The sequence below is a fragment of the Arvicanthis niloticus genome, chromosome X, assembly GCF_011762505.2.
Source record: "Arvicanthis niloticus isolate mArvNil1 chromosome X, mArvNil1.pat.X, whole genome shotgun sequence".
Classification (NCBI taxonomy): Eukaryota; Metazoa; Chordata; class Mammalia; order Rodentia; family Muridae; genus Arvicanthis; species Arvicanthis niloticus.
Window position 1 is genome coordinate 411,343 of NC_047679.1, and position 23,203 is coordinate 434,545.

General features: G+C 39.1%; 1 protein-coding gene across 5 annotated transcripts in view; it reads right to left on the reverse strand.

The window, feature by feature from the left end:
• Window positions 1–23,203, reverse strand: part of LOC117694591 (uncharacterized) — a 102,499-nt gene that overhangs the window by 5,556 nt on the left and 73,740 nt on the right. Inside the window, exon 2 of one of the 5 annotated variants that reach the window (XM_076919059.1) lies at window positions 1,062–1,132. The exons of the other annotated variants lie outside the window; for them this stretch is intronic. Coding sequence (XP_076775174.1) covers window positions 1,062–1,068 — 7 coding nt within the window. The 5' untranslated portion in view covers window positions 1,069–1,132. The remainder of the gene's footprint in view (window positions 1–1,061; window positions 1,133–23,203) is intronic. 5 annotated transcript variants of the gene reach the window in all.

Consider the following 23,203-nt stretch of genomic DNA (forward strand, 5'->3'; position numbering starts at 1 on the left):
TACAAAAGTTGACATAAAGAATAGATTGTGAAAGATTAAAATGTCTATGTCAAACTCATAAAAATCAGTAACTCTGATGAAAATAGTGACTGAAAATATATACAGAGCACTTACTATGTGACAAGCTCTATTGATACTTATGCTACTCTAACTTCCAAGTCTAAATCCTCACTTGTCTCATTCTTTTATCTTGCTTAACTTTTTTTTATTAATTGCTGGCCTGAAACTCATTATGTAGATAAAGCTGGCTTCAAATGTGAATGGAAACTGCTGGGATTTAAGTGTGTGCCTCTCATCTTATTAGTAACAATACCAAATTAATATCATAAAATAAATTATCCATTATATCTATATGAGTAAGTACTGTAGTTCTAATTTACAGGAACAATAAATGGATATATACATTCCATTTCTATATCCCAGATGAAATTTTTTCTTTCACTACACAAAACACACGCACACAAACACACGAGATAAACGAGATAAGCTATTACATATATACACATATTTATCAAAAAGATAGGCCATCTGTGGTAGAGACTAACAAGGATGTCCAGTCAAATAATCTTTCTGAGCCTCCTTTGAAGACTGCCATTCCCATGTAACAGTGTTTTCATCAACTGAATAGGAAAGAAAATTATAGGTACACTTTCAAACTAGTGTATCAGAACCTTAGACATTTTTCCAAGTCCACCTTTGCCTTTATGCTTACTAAATCTGGACTTGGCAGCAACAAAGGTTCAAATGTGCAGGTGTCAGAAAAAATCTAAGAGGTTGAATAATATATGATAAAAAACAAAAACAAAAAAACTAAAGATTCCTAAACAAATATGAATATCAAAGTTTTCTATAAGAGTGAAATAAAATCATTGCATATTTAAATAAATGTATCTTGTTGTTTGTTTGTTTTGTTTTATTTTTTGCTTGGGGATTCATTTTATTCTTGAGACAGTGTCTCCCTAGCTGGCCTAGAATTCACTATGTAGATTAGTTTGGCTTCAAACCTGATCTTCCTGCCTCTGTCTCCAAGGTGGTAGGAATACAGGCATGTGCCACCATACCTGGCATATATTTGTGTGGGGAGCTGACAGAAGGCGGATATCATCCTTACAGCCATCTTGAGCCATATACCCTGGTAAGAGATTTGATTACAACAGCCTATAACAGCTGAGCACACTCTGATAACATCTTGCTTTAGATACCCAGGATCTCCCCTTGGGTGTGTGAGACTTAAAGCTGTGATTTAGAGCCCAGACTTAAGGGCTTGACTTAGAGATAAGATTTAGAGACAAGGCCTAAGGGCATGACTTAAAGGCGTAACTTAGAGGCGTGGCTTAGAAGTGAGACATATAAAAGGCAAGAGGCAGACAGAAGAGTTCAGTACAACTTGGAACTAGGAATTAGGTTAGAGAGTACCAGACAACATAGTAGAGTACAACTTGGAGTAGGAACTAGGCATTGAGGAAGAAGACACTTGGACTAGAGAACTCGGAAGAATAATTATTAGGTATTAGGCACTTGAACCTGAGAGTAGAAACTTGGAACTTGGAAGCACTGGGGACTAGGAACTCGAGACTTGAGACTTGGAGAAGAAGAGAGAATGAAGACTAAAAAGGATTGAATCACACTCTGTCTGGTCTCCATTCTTCGCATCTGGCATCACTCTTTCTCTTGCTGAACCCCTACCCACGGACTGGAGCAGCTTGGGGCAGTGCAGGCTCTAACAATTTAGCCCCCAAGGCTTTTGGCAGTGCAGGTTCCAACATTGACAGAGCGGTCTGAGACATTTTGGCCCCCAAACATGGAGTAGCTTGGGCCGCAACATATTTGTATTTGTTTGTTTCTCAAAACATTGTCTCATGCAGTCTATCTTGGCCTCAAACTCATAATATGTGGCTGAGGTTGGCTTTGAACTCCTAATCCTTCTACCTCTACCTTCTAAGTGCTAGTATTATGTGTGCCACATGTATACCAGTATACCACTATATGTAGCCAATCACTGTATCTTATAATATCTTTATTAGTACAAATTGGCTTTAACAAAATTCAAGTACTATTCTCTTCCAGAAAAGGTATCATATGTTTTCATTACTACAGAATACATGAAACATGTAAATAATATTTATTATTTAGTAATAATTTAAAATGAAACATTATGACATTGAGGTATTCAGTAAGGAATTATAGACACTGAGAATGCTCTGAGACATCAAATCCAACTTTCTCTTTTCCACATACACATTTTACCAAAAACTTTATACCCTATTCTTATTTTGTTATATCATGTCATGTTACGAGGATGTTTTGCCTGCTTGCATGTCTGTGTGCTACATGCATGCCTGGTGCCTGCAGTGGCAAAGGTGGCACTAGAACTAGAGTTATAAACATTAGAAGATAACATATGGGTGCTGGCCATTGAACCCAGATACTCTGAAAAAGTAGGCAGTGCTCTTCTTCTTTTTATGAGAATGAAATATAAATTCTTATTTTCAGAGACTTTCAAAATGATAAAGGGCTTTCATCCCTTGAAGGATGACAAGAAGAGAAAAGAGAAAGAGTAAAACATTCACAGTAGGTGAGAGCAGTCCGTGGAAGAGCTGCTCATCTGAATACAAAATGAAAATATCTATACCCTGAATAGACAAATACAACACAATGAAAAGCCCATGTGCATAGAAACAATTTGTGTATAGTGAACACTGAAGACAGATGAAATATTTGAAGAAAAAAATAACGGAAACCTGAACAAGTAACATTTTAAACTGGAAATAGTGGTCATGAAATAGATGAAAGAAAAAAGTGTAACTGGTTATGGGTTATATAATATGGACCAACTGAAAATTTGTTTCATAAAGCTAATGCCAAAGATAATACCTTACAGAATAAGATGGGAGAGTTGCATTTAAAATGAAATAGAATAAACATAAATAAAATAAATATAGAATGGAATTTGCAATTCTTACTAACAACACAAAAATCCAAGCATATGTAAATACAGACTTGTATTCAGATCCCTATTAGAAACTGGAATGAGAGGCTATCTGAACATTTGATTGATTGATCGATTGATCGATTGATTTTTCGAGACAGGGGTTCTGTGTGGAGCCCTGGCTGTCCTGGAACTCACTCTGTAGATGAGGCTGGCTTCAAACTCACAAAGATCCAACTGCCTCTGCCTCCCGATTGATTAAGATTAAAGACATCTACCACCACACCTGACTCTGAACAGTATTAAGAAAAAACAAGAACTATAGTATAACTAAGAAAACATAATTACAAGTGGAAAAAAGAAAAAAGAATTTAACAAAATTTGGAATGTAAAGAGATTTTTCACAAATATGGCTAACTTCTATTATAGATTAAAGAATACTGACCCATCAACAGCAGCAAATTTACATTTTCAATATTTATTTATCCACTGTGTGTGTGTGCACTCTACAGTGTTCATGTGGAGATAAGAATACAATTTATAGTAGTTAGTTCTCTTTTTCAATGTGGGTTCCAGCAATCAAATTTAGGTTATCTGTCTTGTATCTTCTGGAGACAGGAGCTGACACAGAGGCCACTGAAGAATGCTCTACTGGTTTTCTCCCCATGGCTTGCACAGCCTCCTTTCTTATAGATACCAGAACCACCACCTCATTGCTGACAATGCTGGGGGCATCAATCACTAATTAAGAAACTGTCTTACAGGCTTGCCTATAGACAGACCTTATGAAGGCATTTTCTCAATTGATATTCCCTCCTTGCAGATGACTATAGCTTGTGTCAAGTTGACATAAAAGTAACCAGCACAGTATCCAAGTGCCTTTAGTCATTGAATCTTATGGAAGAGTGAGGGGAAGGATTAAGAAATCCAGAGGGGTCAAGGACACCACAAGAAGGCCTACAAACCTGGGCCCATGGGGGTTCAAAGAGACTGAACCACCAAACAACATATATGGGCTGGACCTAGGCTCCCTACATATTTGTAGCAGACGTATAGCTTGGTCTTCCTGTGGGCCCCCTAATAACTGGAAAGTGGGCTGTCTCTGTTACCTTCCTTTGGATTGCCTTCCCTAGCTAGGCTGTCTTGTCTGGCCTCAGTACAGGGGCAGGGGGGAATGCACTTAATCTTGCTGAGACTTGATGTGCCTGAGCAGGTGGGTTCCCATGGGGGACTTCCCCTTCTCTGAGGGAAAGGGGAGGGTGTAATGGAGAATGGGGCATGTGAAGGTATGACAGGCAGGAGAGGGAGGAGGGAGGTTTTGATCAGGACATAAAATGAATGAATATATAAAAAATTTCCCATCAAGAAAACTTCACATCCCAATACCTGGAACACTGAAGCTCAAGAGAATTGAGAATTCAAGATTAGCCTGAAATATATATATATAAATCTATATATAGTTCCAGGCAAGTCTAGGCTACATAAAAGATACTTTCCAAAAAAAAGAAAGAGGAGGAAAAAGAAGAAAATTTGAAGCATAGATGGGTTTTCTAGTGAATTACATAACTAATAAAAGTATAAATATTATTTCATAGACTATTTCCAAAAATAGAGAAAGACCTTAAAATTTCATGTTGCCAGCAAAATCTTAATATAAAAAGATGAGAAAGACATTGTCCAAAACAAAATCTATGAAACAATACCAATAACTAAAAAGTACATATTTTAAACAAAGTATTGATAAGTAGAACCTAACTCTTTATATTAACAATACACTAAAATCAAGTTGTATCTATCTCAGAATCACAAGATTAATTCAACAATAAAAAAAAAATCAAGAACATAGCATACCCAAACTTCTGGAACACAATAAAAGCAGCACTAAGAGGAAAATGCATAGCACTAAGTGCCCTGCTAAAGAAGCTGGAGAGATCCTACACTAGCAACTTAACAGCACACCTGAGAGCTCTAGAACAAAAAGAAGCAAACACACCCAAAGGAGTAGATGGCAGGAAATAGTCAAATCCAGGGCTGAAATCAACCAAATAGAAACAAAGAAAACTGATACAAAGAAACAACAAAACCAAATGCTGTCTTTTTTTTTTTTTTTTTTGAGAAAATCAACAAGATAGATAAACCCCTAGCCAAACTAACTAAAGGGCCCAGAGACAGTATCCAAATCAACAAAACCAGAAATGAAAAGGGACACATAACAAAAGAAACTGGGGAAATTAAAAAAAATCATCAGCTCCTACTACAAAAGCCTATACTCAACTAAACTGGAAAATCTAGATGAAATGAATAATTTTCTAGACAGATACTATTTATCAAAGTTAAATCAAGAGCAGGTAAACTATGTAAACAGGCCAATATCCCCTAAGGAAATACAAGTCTTTAAAAACCTTATAACCAAAAAAGCCTAGGACCAGATGGCTTAGGGCAGAATTCTACCAGACCTTCAAAGAAGAGCTAATACCAACATTCCTTGAACTATTCCATAAAATAGAAACAGAAGGACCACTACCTAATTCATTCTATGAAGCCACAATTACTCTGATAAACTAAACTACACAATGACCTAACAAAAAGAGAACTTCAGACCAATTTTGCTTATAAATATTGATGCAAAAATACTCAATAATATTCTCACAAGCAGAATCCAAGAACACATCAAAACCATCATTCATGACAATCAAGTAGGCTTCATCCCAGGGATGCAAGGTTGGTTCACTATATGAAAATCCACTATATAAACAAACTCAAAGAAAAAAAATCACATGATCATCTCCTTAGATGCTGAAAAGCCTTTGACAAAATGCAACACTCCTTCATGTTAAAAGTCTTGGAGATCAGGAATTTAAGACCCATAAAAAAGCAATATACATCAAACAAATAACCAATATCAAATTAAACAGAGAAATACTTGAAGCAATCCCACTAAAATCAGGTACATGACAAGGATGCCCACTCTCTCTGTATCTATTCAATATAGTACTCAAGGTTCTAACTAGAGCAATAAGACAACAAAAGGAGATCGAGGGGATACAAATTGGCAAAGAAGTCAAAGTATCACTATTTGGAGATGATATGATAGTACACATAAGCAACCCCAAATACTCTACCAGAGAACTTCCCCAGCTGATAAACAACTTCAGCAAACTGGTTGGATATAAAATTAACTCAAATAAATCAATAGCCTTCCTTTATACAAATGATAAACAGGCAGAGAAAGAAATTAGGAAAACAACTCCCTTCATAATAGTCACAAATAAATAAAATATCTTAGGGTAACTCTAACCAAACAGGTGAAAGATCTGTATGACAAGAACTTCACGTCTCTGAAGAAAGAAACTGAAGAAGACACCAGAAAATGGAGAGATCTCCCATGCTCATAGATTGGTAGAATTAACAGTAAAATTGGCCATCCTACAAAAGCAATCTACAGATTCAATGCAATCCCCATCAAAATTCCAACACAATTCTTCAAATACATGGAAAGAGCAATTCTTAAATTTTCAACTGGAATAACAAAAAACCCAGGACAGCAAAACAATTCTTAACAATAAAAGAACTTCTGCTGGAATCACCGTCCCTGAATTCAAGCTCTACTACAAAGCAATAGTGATAAAAACTGCATGGTATTGGTACAGAGACAGACAGGTTGATCAATGGAATAGAATTGAAGACCCAGAAATAAAACCACACACTTAAACTTGATCTTTGGCAAAAAAAAGCCAAAAATGTACAATGGAAAAAAGAAAGAATCTTCAATAAATGGTGCTGGTCTAACTGGCAGTTGCTATGTAGAAAAATGAAAATAGACCCATATTTGTCACCTTGCATAAAGCTTAAGTCCAAGTGGATCAAAGGCCTCAACATAAAACCAGATACACTGAATCTAATAGAAGAGAAAGTGGAAAAGAGCCTCTAACTCATTGGCAAGGGAGAAGGCGGGAATCTCCTAAAGAGAACTCCAGTGGCTCAGGCTCTAAGATCAAGAATTGATAAATAGGACCTCATGAAACTTAAAAGGTTCTGTACAACAAAGGACATAGTCAATAGGACAAATTGCCAATCTACAGATTGGCAAAAAAAAAAAAATCTTTACTAAGCCCACATCTGGTAGAGGGATACTTTCTAGAATATCTATAGAAATCAAGAAGCTAACCTCCAAAAAGCTGAACAACCCAATCAACAAATCTGGTATAGAACTAAACAGAGAATTCACAAAAGAGGAATCTTGAATAGGTGAGAAGCATTTAAAGAAATGTTCAAAGTCCTTAGTGATCAGAAAATGCAAATCAAAACAACCCTTAAATTCCAACTTACACAAATCAAAATGACTAAGATGAAAAACTCAGGTGAGAGCAGATGCTGGCAAGGATGTGGAGAAAGAACACTCCTCCATTGCTGGTGGGATTGTAAGCTGGTACAACCACTCTAAAAATCAATTTGGACCCTTCCGCCCCTGGCCCGGATACTGGTGGCTGGAGCAGTCTCCCAGCTGATCTGCTCCCCTCTGGAAACTGAGTCCAGAGGCACCCTAGGAAGGGCATGGACAACAGAGCACACTGCCCTAGGCCTTAGAAGCAGAACTGGCAGTAGGGAGACCCCAGAGTGCACCTGGCATCCAGACCCTGACCCTGCGGAGAGCCACTCCCCTTCCGCCCCTGACCCAGATACTGGTGGCTGGAGCAGTCTTCCAGCCGATCTACTCCCCTCTGGAAACTGAGTCCGGAAGCACCCTAGGGAGGTCACAGGTCACGGACTGCAGAGCTGCAGAGGTACCCAAGAGAGGTCAAGGACCTCAGAGCTGCAGGCATCCTAGAGAGGACACGACCCACAGAGCTGCAGAGCAGGGGACACCATATCCTGAAGCATCCTAGAGACGCAACTACATTCAGAGCAGCAAAAACCTAGGTGGTCTCCTACCTTGGAAACACCATATCCTGAAATATCCTAGAGGAGCCACTGTACCCAGAGCAGCTGGAGCTCAGGATCATAGAGTCATCCAGACCACGAGGAGTTCTGACACAACCAAGATAACTGGAAAGGCAGACTCCAGTCAGAACCAGTGAGTGTGAGTAGCACTATAGCTAACCAAATGGCAGAAGGCAAGCCTAAGAACATAAACAACAGAAACCAAAGTTACTTGGCATCACCAGAACCCAGTTCCCCCACCATAGCAAGGCCTGAACACCACATCACACCAGAAAAGCAGGACTCAGAATTAAAATCACTTCTCATGATGATGATAGAGAACTTTAAAAAGGACATAAACAACACTCTTAAAGAATTTGATGAGAATGCAGGTAAACAGGTAGAAGCCCTTAAAGAAATGCAAGAAAACACAACCAAACAGGTGAAGGAATTACACAAAACCGTCCAGGATCTAAAAATTGAAGTAGAACCAATAAAGAAATCTCAAAGGGAGACTACCCTGAAGATAGAAAACCTAGGAAAACGATCAGGAGTCATAGACACAAGCATCACCAACAGAATACAAGACATAGAAGAGAGAATTTCATGCTCAGAAGATACCATGGAAAACATTGACACAATGGTCAAAGAAAATATGAAATGTAAAAAGCTCCTAACACAAAACATCCAGAAAATCCAGGACACAATGAGAAGGCCAAACCTAAGGATGATAGGTATAGATGAGAGTGAGGACTCCCAACTTAAAGGGCCAGTAAACATCTTCAACAAAATTATAGAGGAAAACTTCCTTAATCTAAAGAACAAGATGTCCTTAATATACAAGAAGCCTACAGAACCCCAAATAGACTAGACCAAAAAAGAAATACCTCTCGTCACATAATAATCAAAACATCAAATATACAAAACAAAGAGAAGATACTAAAAGCAGTAAGGGAAAAAGGTCAAGTAACATATAAAGGCAGACCTATAAGAATTACACCAGACTTCTCACCAGAGACTATAAAAGCCAGAAGATCCTGGACTGATATCATACAGGCCATAAGAGAACACAAATGCCAGCCCAGACTACTATACCCAGCAAAACTCTCAATCAATATTGGTGGAGAAACCAAAATATTCCATGACAAATCCAAATTTACACAATATCTTACCACAAATCCAGCACTTAAAAGGATAATTGGTGGAAAATTCCAACACAAGGAGGGAAACTACAACCTAGAAAAAGCAAGAAAGTAATCTTCCAACAACCCTAAAAAAGGTAGCTATAAAAACATATCTCCACTGCCAATAACAAAAGTAACAGGAAACAACATTCATTTTTCCTTAGTATCTCTTAATATCAATGGACTCAATTCTCCAATAAAAAGACATAGACTATCAGATTGGATACATAAACAGGACCCAACATTTTGCTGTATACAGGAAACGCACCTTTGTGAAAAAGTCAGACACTACCTCAGAGTAAAGGGTTGGAAAACAATCTTCCAAGCAAATGGCCCCAAGAAACAATCTGGAGTAGCGATTCTAATATCAAATAAAATCGTTTTTCAACCAAAAGTAATCAAAAAAGACAAAGAAGGACACTTCATATTCATCAAAGGAAATATGCACCAAGAGGAACTTGCAATTCTGAACATCTATGCGTCAAATGCAAGGGCACCACATACATAAAAGAAACTTTACTAAAGCTTAAAGCATACATTGCACCCTACACAATAATAGTGGGAGATTTCAACACCCCACTCTCAGCTATGGACAGATCATGGAAACAGAAACTAAACCGAGACACAATGAAACTAACAGAAGTTATGAAACAATTGGACTTAACTGACATCTATAGAACATTTCATCCTAAAACAAAAGAATATACCTTCTTCTCAGCACCTCATGGTACCTTCTCCAAAATAGACCATATAATTGGTCACAAATCAGGCCTCAACAGATACAAAAAGATTGAAATGATCCATTGTACCTTATCATACCATCATGGGCTAAGTAAGACTCGTCTTTGACATGGATAAAAACAATGAAAAGCCCACATACACGGGGAAACTGAACAATGCTCTACTCAATGATAACTTGGTCAAGGAAGAAATAAAGAAAGAAATTAAAGACTTTTTAGATTTAAATGACAATGAGGACACATCACATCAAAATTTGTGGGACTCCATGAAAGCAGTACTAAGAGGAAAAATCATAGCTCTAAGTGCTCACAAAAAGAAAGTGGAAAGAGCATACATTAACAACTTGACAGCAAACCTGAAAGCATTAGAACAAAAAGAAGCTAGTATACCCAAGAGGAGTAGACGGCAGGAAATAATCAAACTCAGGGCTGAAATCAACCAAGTTGAAACAAAAAGAACTATACAAAATATCAACAAAACTAGAAGCTGGTTCTTTGAGAAAATCAACAAGATAGACAAACCCTTAGCCAGACTAACCAAAGAGCGCAGAGACAGCATTCAAATTAATAAAATCAGAACAGAAAAAGGAAACAAAACATCAGAAACAGAGGAAATTTAAAAAATTGTCAGATCCTACTACAAAAGCCTATACTCAACAAAATTGGTAAATCTGGATGAAATGGACAATTTTCTAGATAGATACCAGGTACCAAAGTTAAACAAGGAGCAGATGAACCATCTAAACAGTCCCATAACCCCTAAAGAAATAGAAGAAATAGAAATAGAAGAAATAGAAGCAGTCATTAAACATCTCCCCACCAAAAAAAGTCCGGGGCCAGATGGTTTTAGCGCAGAATTCTATAAGACATTCCAGGAAGACCTAATACCAATTCTCTTCAAACTATTCCACAGAATAGAAACAGAAGGAACAATACCCAATTCATTCTATGAAGCTACAATTATGCTCATATCTAAGCCTCACAAAGACCCAACAAAGAAACAGAACTACAGACCAATCTCTATTATGAATATTGATGCTAAAATACTCAATAAAATTCTCACAAACCGAATCCAAGAACACATCAAAGAAATCATCCATCATGATCAAGTAGGCTTTATCCCAGGAATGCACGAATGGTTCAATATTCAGAAATCCATCAATGTAATCCACTACATAAATAGACTCAAAGAAAAAAACCACATGATCATCTCACTAGATGTTGAGAAAGCATTTGACAAAATTCAACATCCCTTCATGTTAAAAGTATTAGAAAGATCAGGAATTCAAGGAACATACATAAACATAGTAAAAGCAATATACAGCAAGCCAGTAGCCAACATCAAACTAAATGGAGAGAAACTTGAAGCAATCCCACTAAGATCAGGGACCAGACAAGGCTGCCCATTCTCACCCTACCTATACAATCTAGTACTGGAAGTCCTAGCTAGAGCGATTAGACAACAAAAGGAAGTCAAAGGGATACAAATAGGAAAGGAAGAAGTCAAAATTTCACTATTTGCAGATGATATGATAGTATACTTAAGTGACCCCAAAACTTCCATCAGAGAATTCCTAAACCTGACAAACAACTTCAGCAACGTGGCTGGATATAAAATCAATTAAAACAAATCAGTAGCCTTCCTCTACTCAAACAATAAACAGGCTGAGAAAGAAATTAGGGAAATGACACCCTTCACAATAGTCAAAAATAAAATATCTTGGAGTGAATCTAACCAAGCAAGTGAAAGATCTGTATGACAAGAACTTCAAGTCTCTGAAGAAAGAAATCGAAGAAGATCTTAGAAGGTGGAAAGATCTCCCATGCTCCTGGATTGGCAGGATTAATTTAGTAAAAATGGCCATCTTACCAAAAGCAATCTATAGATTCAATGCAATCCCCATCAAAATTCCAAATCTATTCTCCATAGAGATAGAAAGAGCAATTTGCAAATTTATTTGGAACAACAAAAAAACCCAGAATAGTGAGAACTATCTCAACAATAAAAGAACTTCTGGGGGAATCACCATCCCTGACCTCAAACTGTACTACAGAGCAGAAGTGATAAAAAAAAACTGCATGGTGTTGGTACAGGGACAGGCAGGAAGATCAATGGAATAGAACTGAAGATCCAGAAATGAACCCACACACCTATGGTCACTTGATCTTTGACAAAGGAGCTAAAACCATCCAGTGGAAAAAGGACAGCATTTTCAACAAATGGTGCTGTATCAACTGGAGGTCAGCATGCAGAAGGATGCAAAATCAATCCATTTATATCTCCTTGTACAAAGCTCAAATCCAAGTGGATAAAACATCTACACTTAAAAGCAGGTACACTGAAACTAATAGAAGAGAAGGTAGGAAAGACCCTCGAATACCTAGGCACTGGGGAAAAGTTCCTGAACAGAACACCAATGGCTTATTGCTCTAATATCAAGAATTGACAAATGGGACCTCATAAAATTGCAAAGCTTCTCTAAGGCAAAGGATATTGTCAATAAGACAAAATGGCAACCAGCAGATTGGGAAAAGATCTTGACCAATCCTACATCCGATAGAGGGCTAATATCCAAAATATACAAAGAACTCTAGAAATTAGATTCCAGACAACTATATAAACCTATTGAAAATGGGGTACAGAGCTAAACAAAGAATTCTCAACAGAGGAAACTCGAATGGCTGAGAAGCACCTTAAGAAATGCTCAACATCCTTAGTCATCAGGGAAATGCAAATCAAAACAACCCTGAGATACCACCTCACACCAGTCAGAATGGCTAAGATCAAAAACTCAGGTGATAGTAGATGCTGGTGAGGATGCGGAGAAAGAGGAACACTCCTCCATTGTTGGTGGGATTGCAAGCTGGTACAACCACTCTGGAAATCAGTCTGGCTGCTCCTCCGAAAACTGGACATAGCATTACCTGAGGATCCAGCTATACCACTCCTGGGCATATACCCAGAAGATGCTCCAGCATATAATAAGGACATATGCTCCACTATGTTCATAGCATCCTTATTTATAATAGCCAGAAGCTGGAAAGAACCAAGATGTCCCTCAACAGAGGAATGGATACAAAAAATGTGGTACATCTACACAGTTGAGTATTACTCAGCTATTAAAAATAATGAATTTGAGAAATTTTTAGGTAAGTGGATGGATCTAGAAATTATCATCCTGAGTGAGGTAACCCAATCACAAAAGAACACACATGGTATTTACTCACTGTTAAGCGGATGTTAGCCCAAAAGCTTGGAATAGCAAAGACTCAACCCGCAGACCACATGAAGCTCATGAAGAAGGAAGACCAAGAGGGGATGCCTCAGTTCTACATAGAACAAGTAACAAAAATACTCAAGGGAGCAAATATAGAAACAAAACATGGGACAGAAACTGATGGAGGGGCCATCAGGAGACCATTCCACCTGGGTATTCATCCCATGTACAGTCACCTAAGCTAGACACTGATGTGGATGGCAGGAAGCGCATGCTGTCAAGAATATGATATAGCTGTCTACTTAGAGGTCTGCCAAAGACTAACACACTCAGAGGACGATGCTCACAGCTAACCACTGATATGATCAAGGGTTTCCCAATGGAGAACTTAGAGAGAAGACTGAAAGAGCAGAAAGGTTTTGTGACCCCATGAGGAAAGCAACAATACCAAACAACTAGAGCCCCCCAGGGTCTAAACCACCAGCCTGGGAGAACATAGGGAAGGACCCATGACTCCAGCAGTATATGTAGGGGAGGATGCCTTGTCTGGCATAGGTGGGAGAGGAGTTTCTTGGTCCCATAAAAAACGAACACAGAGTGTGTGGGGGTGGGGTGGGGGAAATGTGAGGGGTGGGGAGGGGGTAGTGGGGGGTAGGTGCATGAGGAGGAGGGATGGGATTGGTGGTGGGAGAAAGTGGGGTAAGGGGATAAAATCTGAAAGGTAAATATAATACCCAATTTTTAAAAAAGATGAAAAAAAGGGGCAAAAAAAGAAAAAAAAGAGAAAAAAAGAAAGAAAAAATAGGAGATTTAATAACATAAATGGAAGGATTTAGAAATTTAGAAGGCAATTTATGTTAATGAAAACAGCATCATAGAAACTGGAAAATCACACCCTCATAGAAGCACAAGGAGTGGGGATGGGATAAGGGGTTCCTGGGTGGTTGGGGAATAAGATAAGGAGATAAAATTTGAAATATAAATATTACAACCAATTTTAAAAAGGGAAAACAAAAGAAAAGTTGCTAGAACCAACATCTTTATAAAAAAATGTCAACCCTCTAGGAAAAAAAATTTTTTTTTCTTGATACTAAAACTTGTTCTGAGAATTGTATATTGCAGAATACACAGCCTTGGTGTATCTACTCATCAAGCATACTGAGCAGACCTGCCCAAACCTCCAATGTCCTGGAATTCCATCTGGATTCAGTGAAGACACAGCGTCAGAGGCTTACCAACTTACTCTTCCCCCTCCCCTCTTCTAATATCTCAATGCCCATAATCAGCTTGAAGAAGTTAAAGAAGAGTCAGCGCCCCTATTCCCTGAGCTTGGGGGACTAATGTGGTTAATAATGGTCTGTCTTTCTAGGGACAAGTAGTGGTTTTGTTGGAACAGGGAGGATTAGCTAGGACTTATTGCATAGCCATAACCTATTGGTAGAAATCTGTATAATTGTTATCAAGATGAAGTTATAATTTCTTAAATAGTACAAAATTTACTTTGATTTCAAATTTAAGGTTTTCATTGGTACGAGCTTCTTATTGATATAAGAGTGAAATGAATATTGATACTCTCATGGTCATTGTGCCTGTATAACACACTTAGGAATACAAGGCCTAGACCCAGTCCTTCTTTAACTTTTTAAACTGATTTGGGACAGTTAGCCTATGAGTTAAGGGCCTATAGCAAATTCATGGCTTTGAGTTTATTGTTAGGGTGCTTTCCATATTTTATTTTGAAATAGCTGAGAGGAGTTAACAGACAACAGTCCAGATTATCTTACATGGATAGTTGGTTTTCAAAACGTCAGAAGTCCATAGAATTGACGTTACAAATATTTCTATATTAATGTTCATTTTGATTAGAGACCTGTCTGCTCCTGACAGCTTCCTGTCATGGATTCTAAGAAGAAATTGAGCATCTTTGGAGTTACTCCAGTTGTTTGGTGACAGCCACTAGGCAAGAATTGCCTCTTTCCATCTACAGACAAATTACTGTCCAGAAAAGGACACACTTGCAGAATAGTTGACTGATTATATCTGCCTAGACAGAGTAATCAGCCCTTAATAATTCTGCATCACTAATGTCTGTCAGATGATTCTGGGCCAGAAGGCTGAAGATTTGATGCTCCAACGTTCGGTAGTATAGGGGCTTTCCAGGTGTTCAGCGGTCTCTATAAATTGGCTAAGTTTTAGAAGCTATGCTTAGTTCTTCCCATAATTTCAGTTAACTCAGTCATTCTAGATTTCTGACGGGGTTGAAGACCTATAGTCTCATTGCCAATCCTGGCTATTTACTTTGAGAGAACAGATCTGAGTGGATGGTTTTCAGCTGACATTCATTCTAAAGCCAAGAAAAAAAAAGCCAGGTTCAAAACTAAGTACTTTAGTTAGGACAGATGACAGAGGTTCTGGTTAGTCAACAAAATGATGGACTGGGTATTAGGACTATCTTGTACCTCACCAGTACAATTAGGAATAACTATGCTCTAATTGCATTTTGAGAGAAAAGTTTTATTTTAACAGAAAGGGTGAAGCTAGGTGATGAGAGAGAGAAGGGCGGGGGTGCTTCAAGGCAGATGTTCACGTGTCTCCACCAGTCAAAGATAGTTTATATATCTAGGTTGGGTATTGGGTTACACTTCTGATTGAGCATTACCAACCTTATAAAGCCTTTGATTAACATTTTAAAAAAAATGTATAAAAGCAAAAAGGAAAAGGGGGCATGGGATAGGGGTTTTCTAGGGAGAAGAAATGGGGAAAGGGGATGGCATCTGAAATGTAAATAAAATATAAAAATAAATAAATAAATCTCAAAAAATATAAAAAAAATAAACTTAAGACTTACATGGGAAAAAAAAATCAATTTGGAGGTTCCTCAGAAAACTGGAAATAGATCTACCTGAAGACCCAGCTATACCATTCTTGGGCATATACCCAAAAGATGCCCCACCCAGCCACAGGGACACATGTTCCACTATATTCATAGTGGCCTTATTTGGGATAGCCAGAAGCTGGAAACAATCCAGATGTCACACAACAGAAGAATGGATACAGAAAATGTAGTTCATTTACTCAGTTATTATGAATGAGGACATGAGTTTTGCAGGCAAATGGATGAAACTAGAAAATATCATCCTGAGTGAGGTAACTCAGACCCAAAAGGACACGTGTGGTATGTATTCACTAATAAGTGGATATTAGCCAAAAGAGTACAGAATACCCAGGAAACAATCCACAGAACTCAAAAAGGTTAACAAGCTGAAGGGCCCAAGTGAGGATACCTCAATCCCACTTGGGAGGGAGAAGAAAGCAATCAAGGAGGACAGAGAGAGGAAGGGACCTGGGTAGGAGAGGAGTCAGGGAGGGGAAAGTAGAAACATGATCAGGTACTGGGTGGGGAACAGGAGTGAAGCCCTAAGGGCCAGCAGAACAAACGGAAACAGGCAACCTTGGGAGGTAGGTGGGGGACCCTCTAGAATGTTCCAGAGACCTGGGAGGTGAAAGACTCTCAGTACCTTAGACGAAATGTCCTACAATGGAGAGAGTGAACTTGTAGAGTCCATCTCCAGTAGAAAGACAGGGCATCAAGTGGAGGGATGGGTTTGCCATCCTACAATCAAAACCTCTGACCTAGAATTGCTCCTGTCTAAAAGAAATGCAGGGACAAAAATGAAGAAGAGACTGAGGGAAAGAAGGTTCAGTGAGCAGTGCAAATGGGGATCCATCTCAAGGGAAGACTCCAAGGCCTGACACTATTACTGATGCTATGATGTGCTTACAGACAGGAGCCTAACATGGCTGCCTTCCGAGAGGCCCAACAAGCAGCTGAAAGACTCACATGCAAATATTTACATCCAACCAATGGACAGAAGCTGGGGACCTCTGTGGTTGAATTAGGGAAAAGCTGGAAGAAGCTGAGGGGGAGGGCTTCCTCATAGGAAAACCAGCAGTCTCAACTAACCTGAAGCCCTGAGATCTCTCAGACACTGAGCCACCAACCAGGCAGCATACAACAGCTGAATGAGGCCCTGGACATATACACAGCAGAGGACTGCCAGGTCTGGCCTCTGTGGGAGAAGATGCAGCTAATCCTCGAGAGACTTGAGGCCCCAGCAAGTGAGAAGTTCTGGTGGGGCGGGTGTGGGAGAATGGAAACAGGGATAGTAGAAGAGGGAGAAGGAATGACATGAGGTACATGTAGTCAGAGGGTAGACCAGGATGAGGATAATAACTAGACTGTAAAAAAAAGAATTGAAGGCATATAACATTTATTAATAGAGAAAAGTCAATAAATAGCTTGACTACTGAGAAGAGAGCTTCAATAAAAAAAATGATATGCAGTTATCTCTGTAGCATGCTTAATTAGATTCCTTTGGATTTATTCCCAGGAGTGGTATAGCTGGATCATAGGGTAATTTAATTTTTAGTATTTTCAGTTCAGTTTAGATATCTGTTGACAGTTTAGGGAAATTTTAGAGTTATATACTAAACTTCATTTGTAAATACATGAAATTTTATTTAGTCATTAAGAAGAATGAAATTAATGTCATTTGCAGAAACATGGATGGAAGTCATCATACTGAAAATAAGCCAGGCTTAAAAAGACAAATATTACATGTTTTCTCTAAAATGAGAATCCTAAATTTATACATACATACATACATATGTATGTGTGCGCATATGTACATATAATATATATATATATATATATATACACACATACATACTCATATACACACACATATAATAGAATAATATGGTATTATAGATAAGTGAAGCTATCTGGGGAAAAAAGGGACTAATGAAATGAATGGGAGTATATAAGGAATAGATGTGGTCAAAGTACATTATATACTTGAATGAAAATATCTTTTAAAAAACCAACACAAAGACCAATAAAAATTTAAATCATAAAATAAATCTGCCACACTATCATAGTGAAAGAATAAACTTGAGTATCTTAGGTAAGAAGACAGCAACACCTGCCCCAAACAAGGAGTAACTGGGACCAACTGGGAGCCAGAAATTCACTCCAGGGCACTGATTCCTTCTGGTCTCTGCCCAAGCAATGTGCAGATTTTGGGCTTCAGCTCTAACCCCAGCAGTGACATCCAACCCAAACAGTACTGACACAATCAAGATAAAGGAATACCACTCCCCTTCTGTCCTTCGCCTGGTCCTTCTGGTTGGAGCAGACACCCAGCTGGTCTGCTCCCATGAAGATACCTTATCCCGAGAAATCCTAGAGAAGCCACTGAACTCAGAGCAGCAGACACCATATCCTGAGACATCCTAGAGGAGCCACTACACTCAGAGAAGCGAACACCTAGCTGGTCTGCTCCCGTGAAGAAAACCTTATCCTGAGACATCCTAGAGGAGACACTGCGCCCACATCAGTGGACACCTAGCTGGTCTGCAACCATGGACACACACCATATCATGAGACATCTTAGAGGAGCCAGTGTACTCACAGCAGCTGGAACTCAGGATCACAGGATCACAGAGACATCTGGACTCTGAGGAGTTCTGACACAAGCAAGAAGCACCTCAAGAAATGCTCAAAATCCTTAGTTATCAGGGAAAATGCAAATCAAAACAACCCTGACACACTAACTCACACCAGTCAGAATGGCTAAGATAAAAAACTCAGGTGGTAGAAGATGCTGGTGAGGATGTGTAGAAAGAGGAACATTCCTCCATTTTTGATGGGTACAACCACTCTGGAAATCAGTCTGGTGATTCCTCAGAAAATTGGACATAGCATTACCTGAGGACCCAGCTATACTACTCCTGGGAATATACCCAGAAGATTCTCCAACATATAACAAGATCATATGCTCCCCTATGTTCATAGCAGCCTTATTTATAATAGCCAGAAGCTGGAAAGAACCCAGATGTCCCTCAAGAGAGGAATGGATACAAAAAATGTGGTACATTTACACAATGGGGTATTACTCAGCTATTAAAAACAATGAATTCGAGAAATTCTTAGGGAAATTGATGGAACTAGAAAATATCATCCCGAGTGAGGTAACCCAATCACAAAAGAACACACATGGTATTTACTCATTGATAAGTGGATATTAGCCCAAAAGCTTGAAATACCCAAGATTCAACTCACAGAAATACCCAAGATTAAGTTCATGAAGAAGGAAGACCAAGTGTGGATGCCTTGGTCTTACTTAGAAGGAGTAACAAAATACTCAAGGGAGCAAATATGGAGACAAAGTGTGGGACAGAAACTGAAGGAGGGGCCATCTGAAGACCATTCCACCTGTGTATCCATCCCCATGTGCAGTCCACCAAAGGTAGACGCTGATGTGGATGTCAGGAAGTGCATGCTGACAAGAGCCTGATATAGCTGTCTCCTTAGAGGTCCCCCAGAGTCTGACACATTCAGAGGCAGATGCTTACAACTAACCATTGATCTGATCAAAGGTTTCCCAATGGAGAAGTTAAAGAGAAGACTGAAGGAGCTGAAAGTGTTGGTGGCCCCATGAGGAAAACAACAATACCAACCAACCAGAGCTCCCCAGAGTCTAAACCACCAGCCTGTGGGCACATATAGGGAGGGACCCATGCCTCCAGCTGGATATGTATGGAAGGATGGCCTTGTTGGGCATAGGTGGAAGAGGAGATCTTTGGTCCCATGAAGGCTGAACACCAAGTGGGGGGGAAATTCGAGGGTGGAACGTGGGAGTGGGGGGTCGGTGGGGGCACATCCTCATAGAAGCAAGAGGCGGGATGGGATAGGAGGTTCCTGGGTGGTGGGGGAAATGGGTTAAAGGGATAAAATCTGAAATGTAAATATAATATCCAATTAAAAAAAGAAATCTGGAAAACACAAAACAAATGAGTGGAGGAAATGAATAAATCATTTTTAAAAATCCAGGAAAACACCAACCATGTAAGGAAATCTATAAATCCCTTTAAGAAAGCCAAGAAAATACAGTTGACAAAAATGAATAAAACTGTTCAAGACCTGAAAATAGAAATAGAAGCAATAAAGAAAACAAACTAAGAAAATTCTGGAAATTAAAAATTTAGCAAACTGAACAGGAACTACAGGGTCAAACTTCACCAGAAGAATACAAGCAATGTAAAAAAGAATCTCAGGAATTGAAAATATGATCGAAGAAATGGATACATCTGTCAAAAAAGTATTAAATCTAAAAAAGAAAATTGCTAACACAAAATATCTAGGAAACCTGGGACACTATGAAAAGACCAAATATAAGAATAATAGGAATAGAGGAAGGAGAAGAATCTCAGCTCAAAGATCCAGAAAATATTTTCAACAAAATCATAGTAGAAAATTTTCTTAACCTAAAAAGGAGATACCTATAAAAGTATAAGAAACCATACACAACAGTAAATAGTCCGGACCAAAAAAGAAAGTCCCCCATATCACAAAATACTAAACACATAAAACACTAAACATACAAAACAAAGAAAGAATATTAAAAGCTGTTTGGGAAAAAGACCTAGTAACATATAAAGGCAGATCTATTAGAATTACACCTGATTCCCATCTGGAGATACTAAAGGCCAAAAGGTCCTGAACAAATATGCTGCAGATTCTAAGACAACACAGATGCCAGTCCAACTATTATATAAAAGAAAACATCTAATCACAATAGATAGATAAAGTAAGACATTCTATGATAAAAATCAAATTTAAACAGCATGTATCTATAAATACAGCCCAACAAAAAGTGCTAGAAGAAAAACTCAAATCTAAGAAGGTTAACTACACCCATAAGAACACAGAAAATATTCTCAGACCAGCAAAACCCAGAGAAGGAAAACATACAATACACACACACAGGCACACACACACACACACACACACACACACACACACACACTCCTTACTACCACTACCACCACCACCACCACCACTACCACCAAAAACAATAAAATAAAAGGAATCAACAATCATTGATATCTCTAAATATCAATGGTCTCAATTCCCCAATAAAAAGACACAGACTAACAAGCTTCTGTAATAGGGAATATGAAATCTCAACTGGCCATCTCTTGTAGCCATGTGAGGCAGTGGTAGGTCTGGGTTGCATACCATTGAGCTGTTGGCCAAAGGGATCCCATGGAAAATCCCAACCAACCTATGTTGATGCTAAGACCAAAAGGATTGGTCTGCACAAACTGACAGTGGGGCCCCATTGCTGAGGAGAACATCCATATAACTCAAATTGATCTGGATAAATCGATCTGGTGCCCACATGGAACCTTCACCCCCACATTCTTGCCTCTTTGTTATGTAAGGTTATCTTTTGACCTATAATCTGTCCTGCCTGAAAAATATGTCAAGGAAATGGTGGCACAAAACTTGTGGAAGTAGCCAAGAAATGACTGATTTGATACCTGACACTGCTTCGATAAGCATTAGTGAGAGACCAGAGAACCCAGAGACCTGAGGCAAAACCAACATGATTGGTTTAAAAAAAAAAACCAAAGAAATGATTCCTAGTAATACTCTGCTATACTCATAGATCAGGGCCTTCATCAGTCATCATCAGAGAGGCTTGCTCCAGCACCAGATGGGAACAGATACAGAAAATAACAGCCAGACATTATGAGGATAAAGAGTCTACACTGGAGTTCTCCATCAAATACCTTCTCTCAGTGATCAGGGAATCCCACAGAAGAAGAGGTGAGTCAGAAAAACTTTAAGAGTCAGAAGAGATGGGGACACCAGGAGAAGGCAGCCCTCTGAATTAACTAAACAAGGTTCATGTGAGTTCACAGAAACTGAAGCAGCAAGCACAGGGCTAACATGGGTCTGTACCAGGTCCTCTGCATTATAGCTGTTAGCTCAGTGCTTTTAGGGAACTCCTGACTATGAGAACAAGTGGGTGTGTAACTCTTCTGCCTGCTCTTGGGACTCCTTTCCTCCTGTGGGGTTGCTGTGTCTAACTTCATATAAAAGTTTTTGTTTGATTTTATTATATTTTATTTTATCATGATTGTTATCTCTTAAAAGCCTGTTCTTTTCCAATGAGAAACAGAAGGAGAGTGGATCAGGAGAGTGGATCAGGAGGGGAGGAGATTTGGGAGGAACTTTGAGGAGTGCAAGGATGGAAAACTATGTAGTGTTGTGCAATGTAAAACCATGCCAGGAAGTTTTGTAAGGTAGAGCATGTTGAGACCTAAAGACTCAGTGGGCACAAACCTGAGACTTAGGCAACTCACTGTTCCTGGCTAGACTCCTGACTTGGAACATGTGCCATGCTTCTTACATAAAAGAAACATGTCCTATGGTCACATAGGCCCAAAGCAGAGTTCTCCATGCTAATGAGGTAGAGGCCCAAAAGGCTTAGCTAATAAGCTTCCTTTCCCAGACAGTCCTCCCTGAAAATAGTATTTAATCTCAGGCCCACACTGAGAAGTTGGGTAGGGTTTTACACATCCATTTTCTGCCATGAAAAATAAACTGTTTAGAACCACGGACTGTCTCTTTTCATCAAGATCCACTGTGGGGAACCATGAAGGAATTCACTTACAGAGCTATAGCTTGATTCCGCCACAAAAGGCCTTTCTATGCTCCCAGCCACAACCACCACCAAGCCTGCCTCAGACAAGCTAAGGACAACCACCCCACTTAGACAAGTCAAAGATCCCCTTTTCCTACCCATCCCCCCAGGCCCTGGGCTAGACACTGTCCCCAGCTGGTGGTTCCAACTCCGTTCTCAGCTCTTCCAAAAATTCCCAGCAGCACCTGGATGTCCAGAAGTCAGAGAACCCCATGCAAGTCTGGGGACACCTAACCAGCTCCACCTTTCCCACCTCTCAAACTGTGCTTTCCCACCCCTAGAGTGGTGCCTCAGTGCTTCCACCCAGGAGAAGGCATGGGGTAAGCACAGTCAAACTCCCCTCATTCTGTGTCGCCAAGAGGCCGTGTCCTATGTCTGAGGGAACATGAACTGACAAAGTGTATGAGAAAATAATGTATTTTCAATTTTAAAAATATGATAAAACCTGTTTGGCATGGTGATATGTATGCCTATAATTCCAGAATTCAGGAGGCTTAGACAGGAAGACTAAAATTTTAGGGCAGTGTGTACTTCAAAATGAGACCTTTATCTAAATAAGAAAATATCCGGATGTCCTTCAACAGAGGAATGGATACAAAAAATGTGGTACATTTACACAATGGAATATTACTCAGCTATTAAAAATAATGAATTC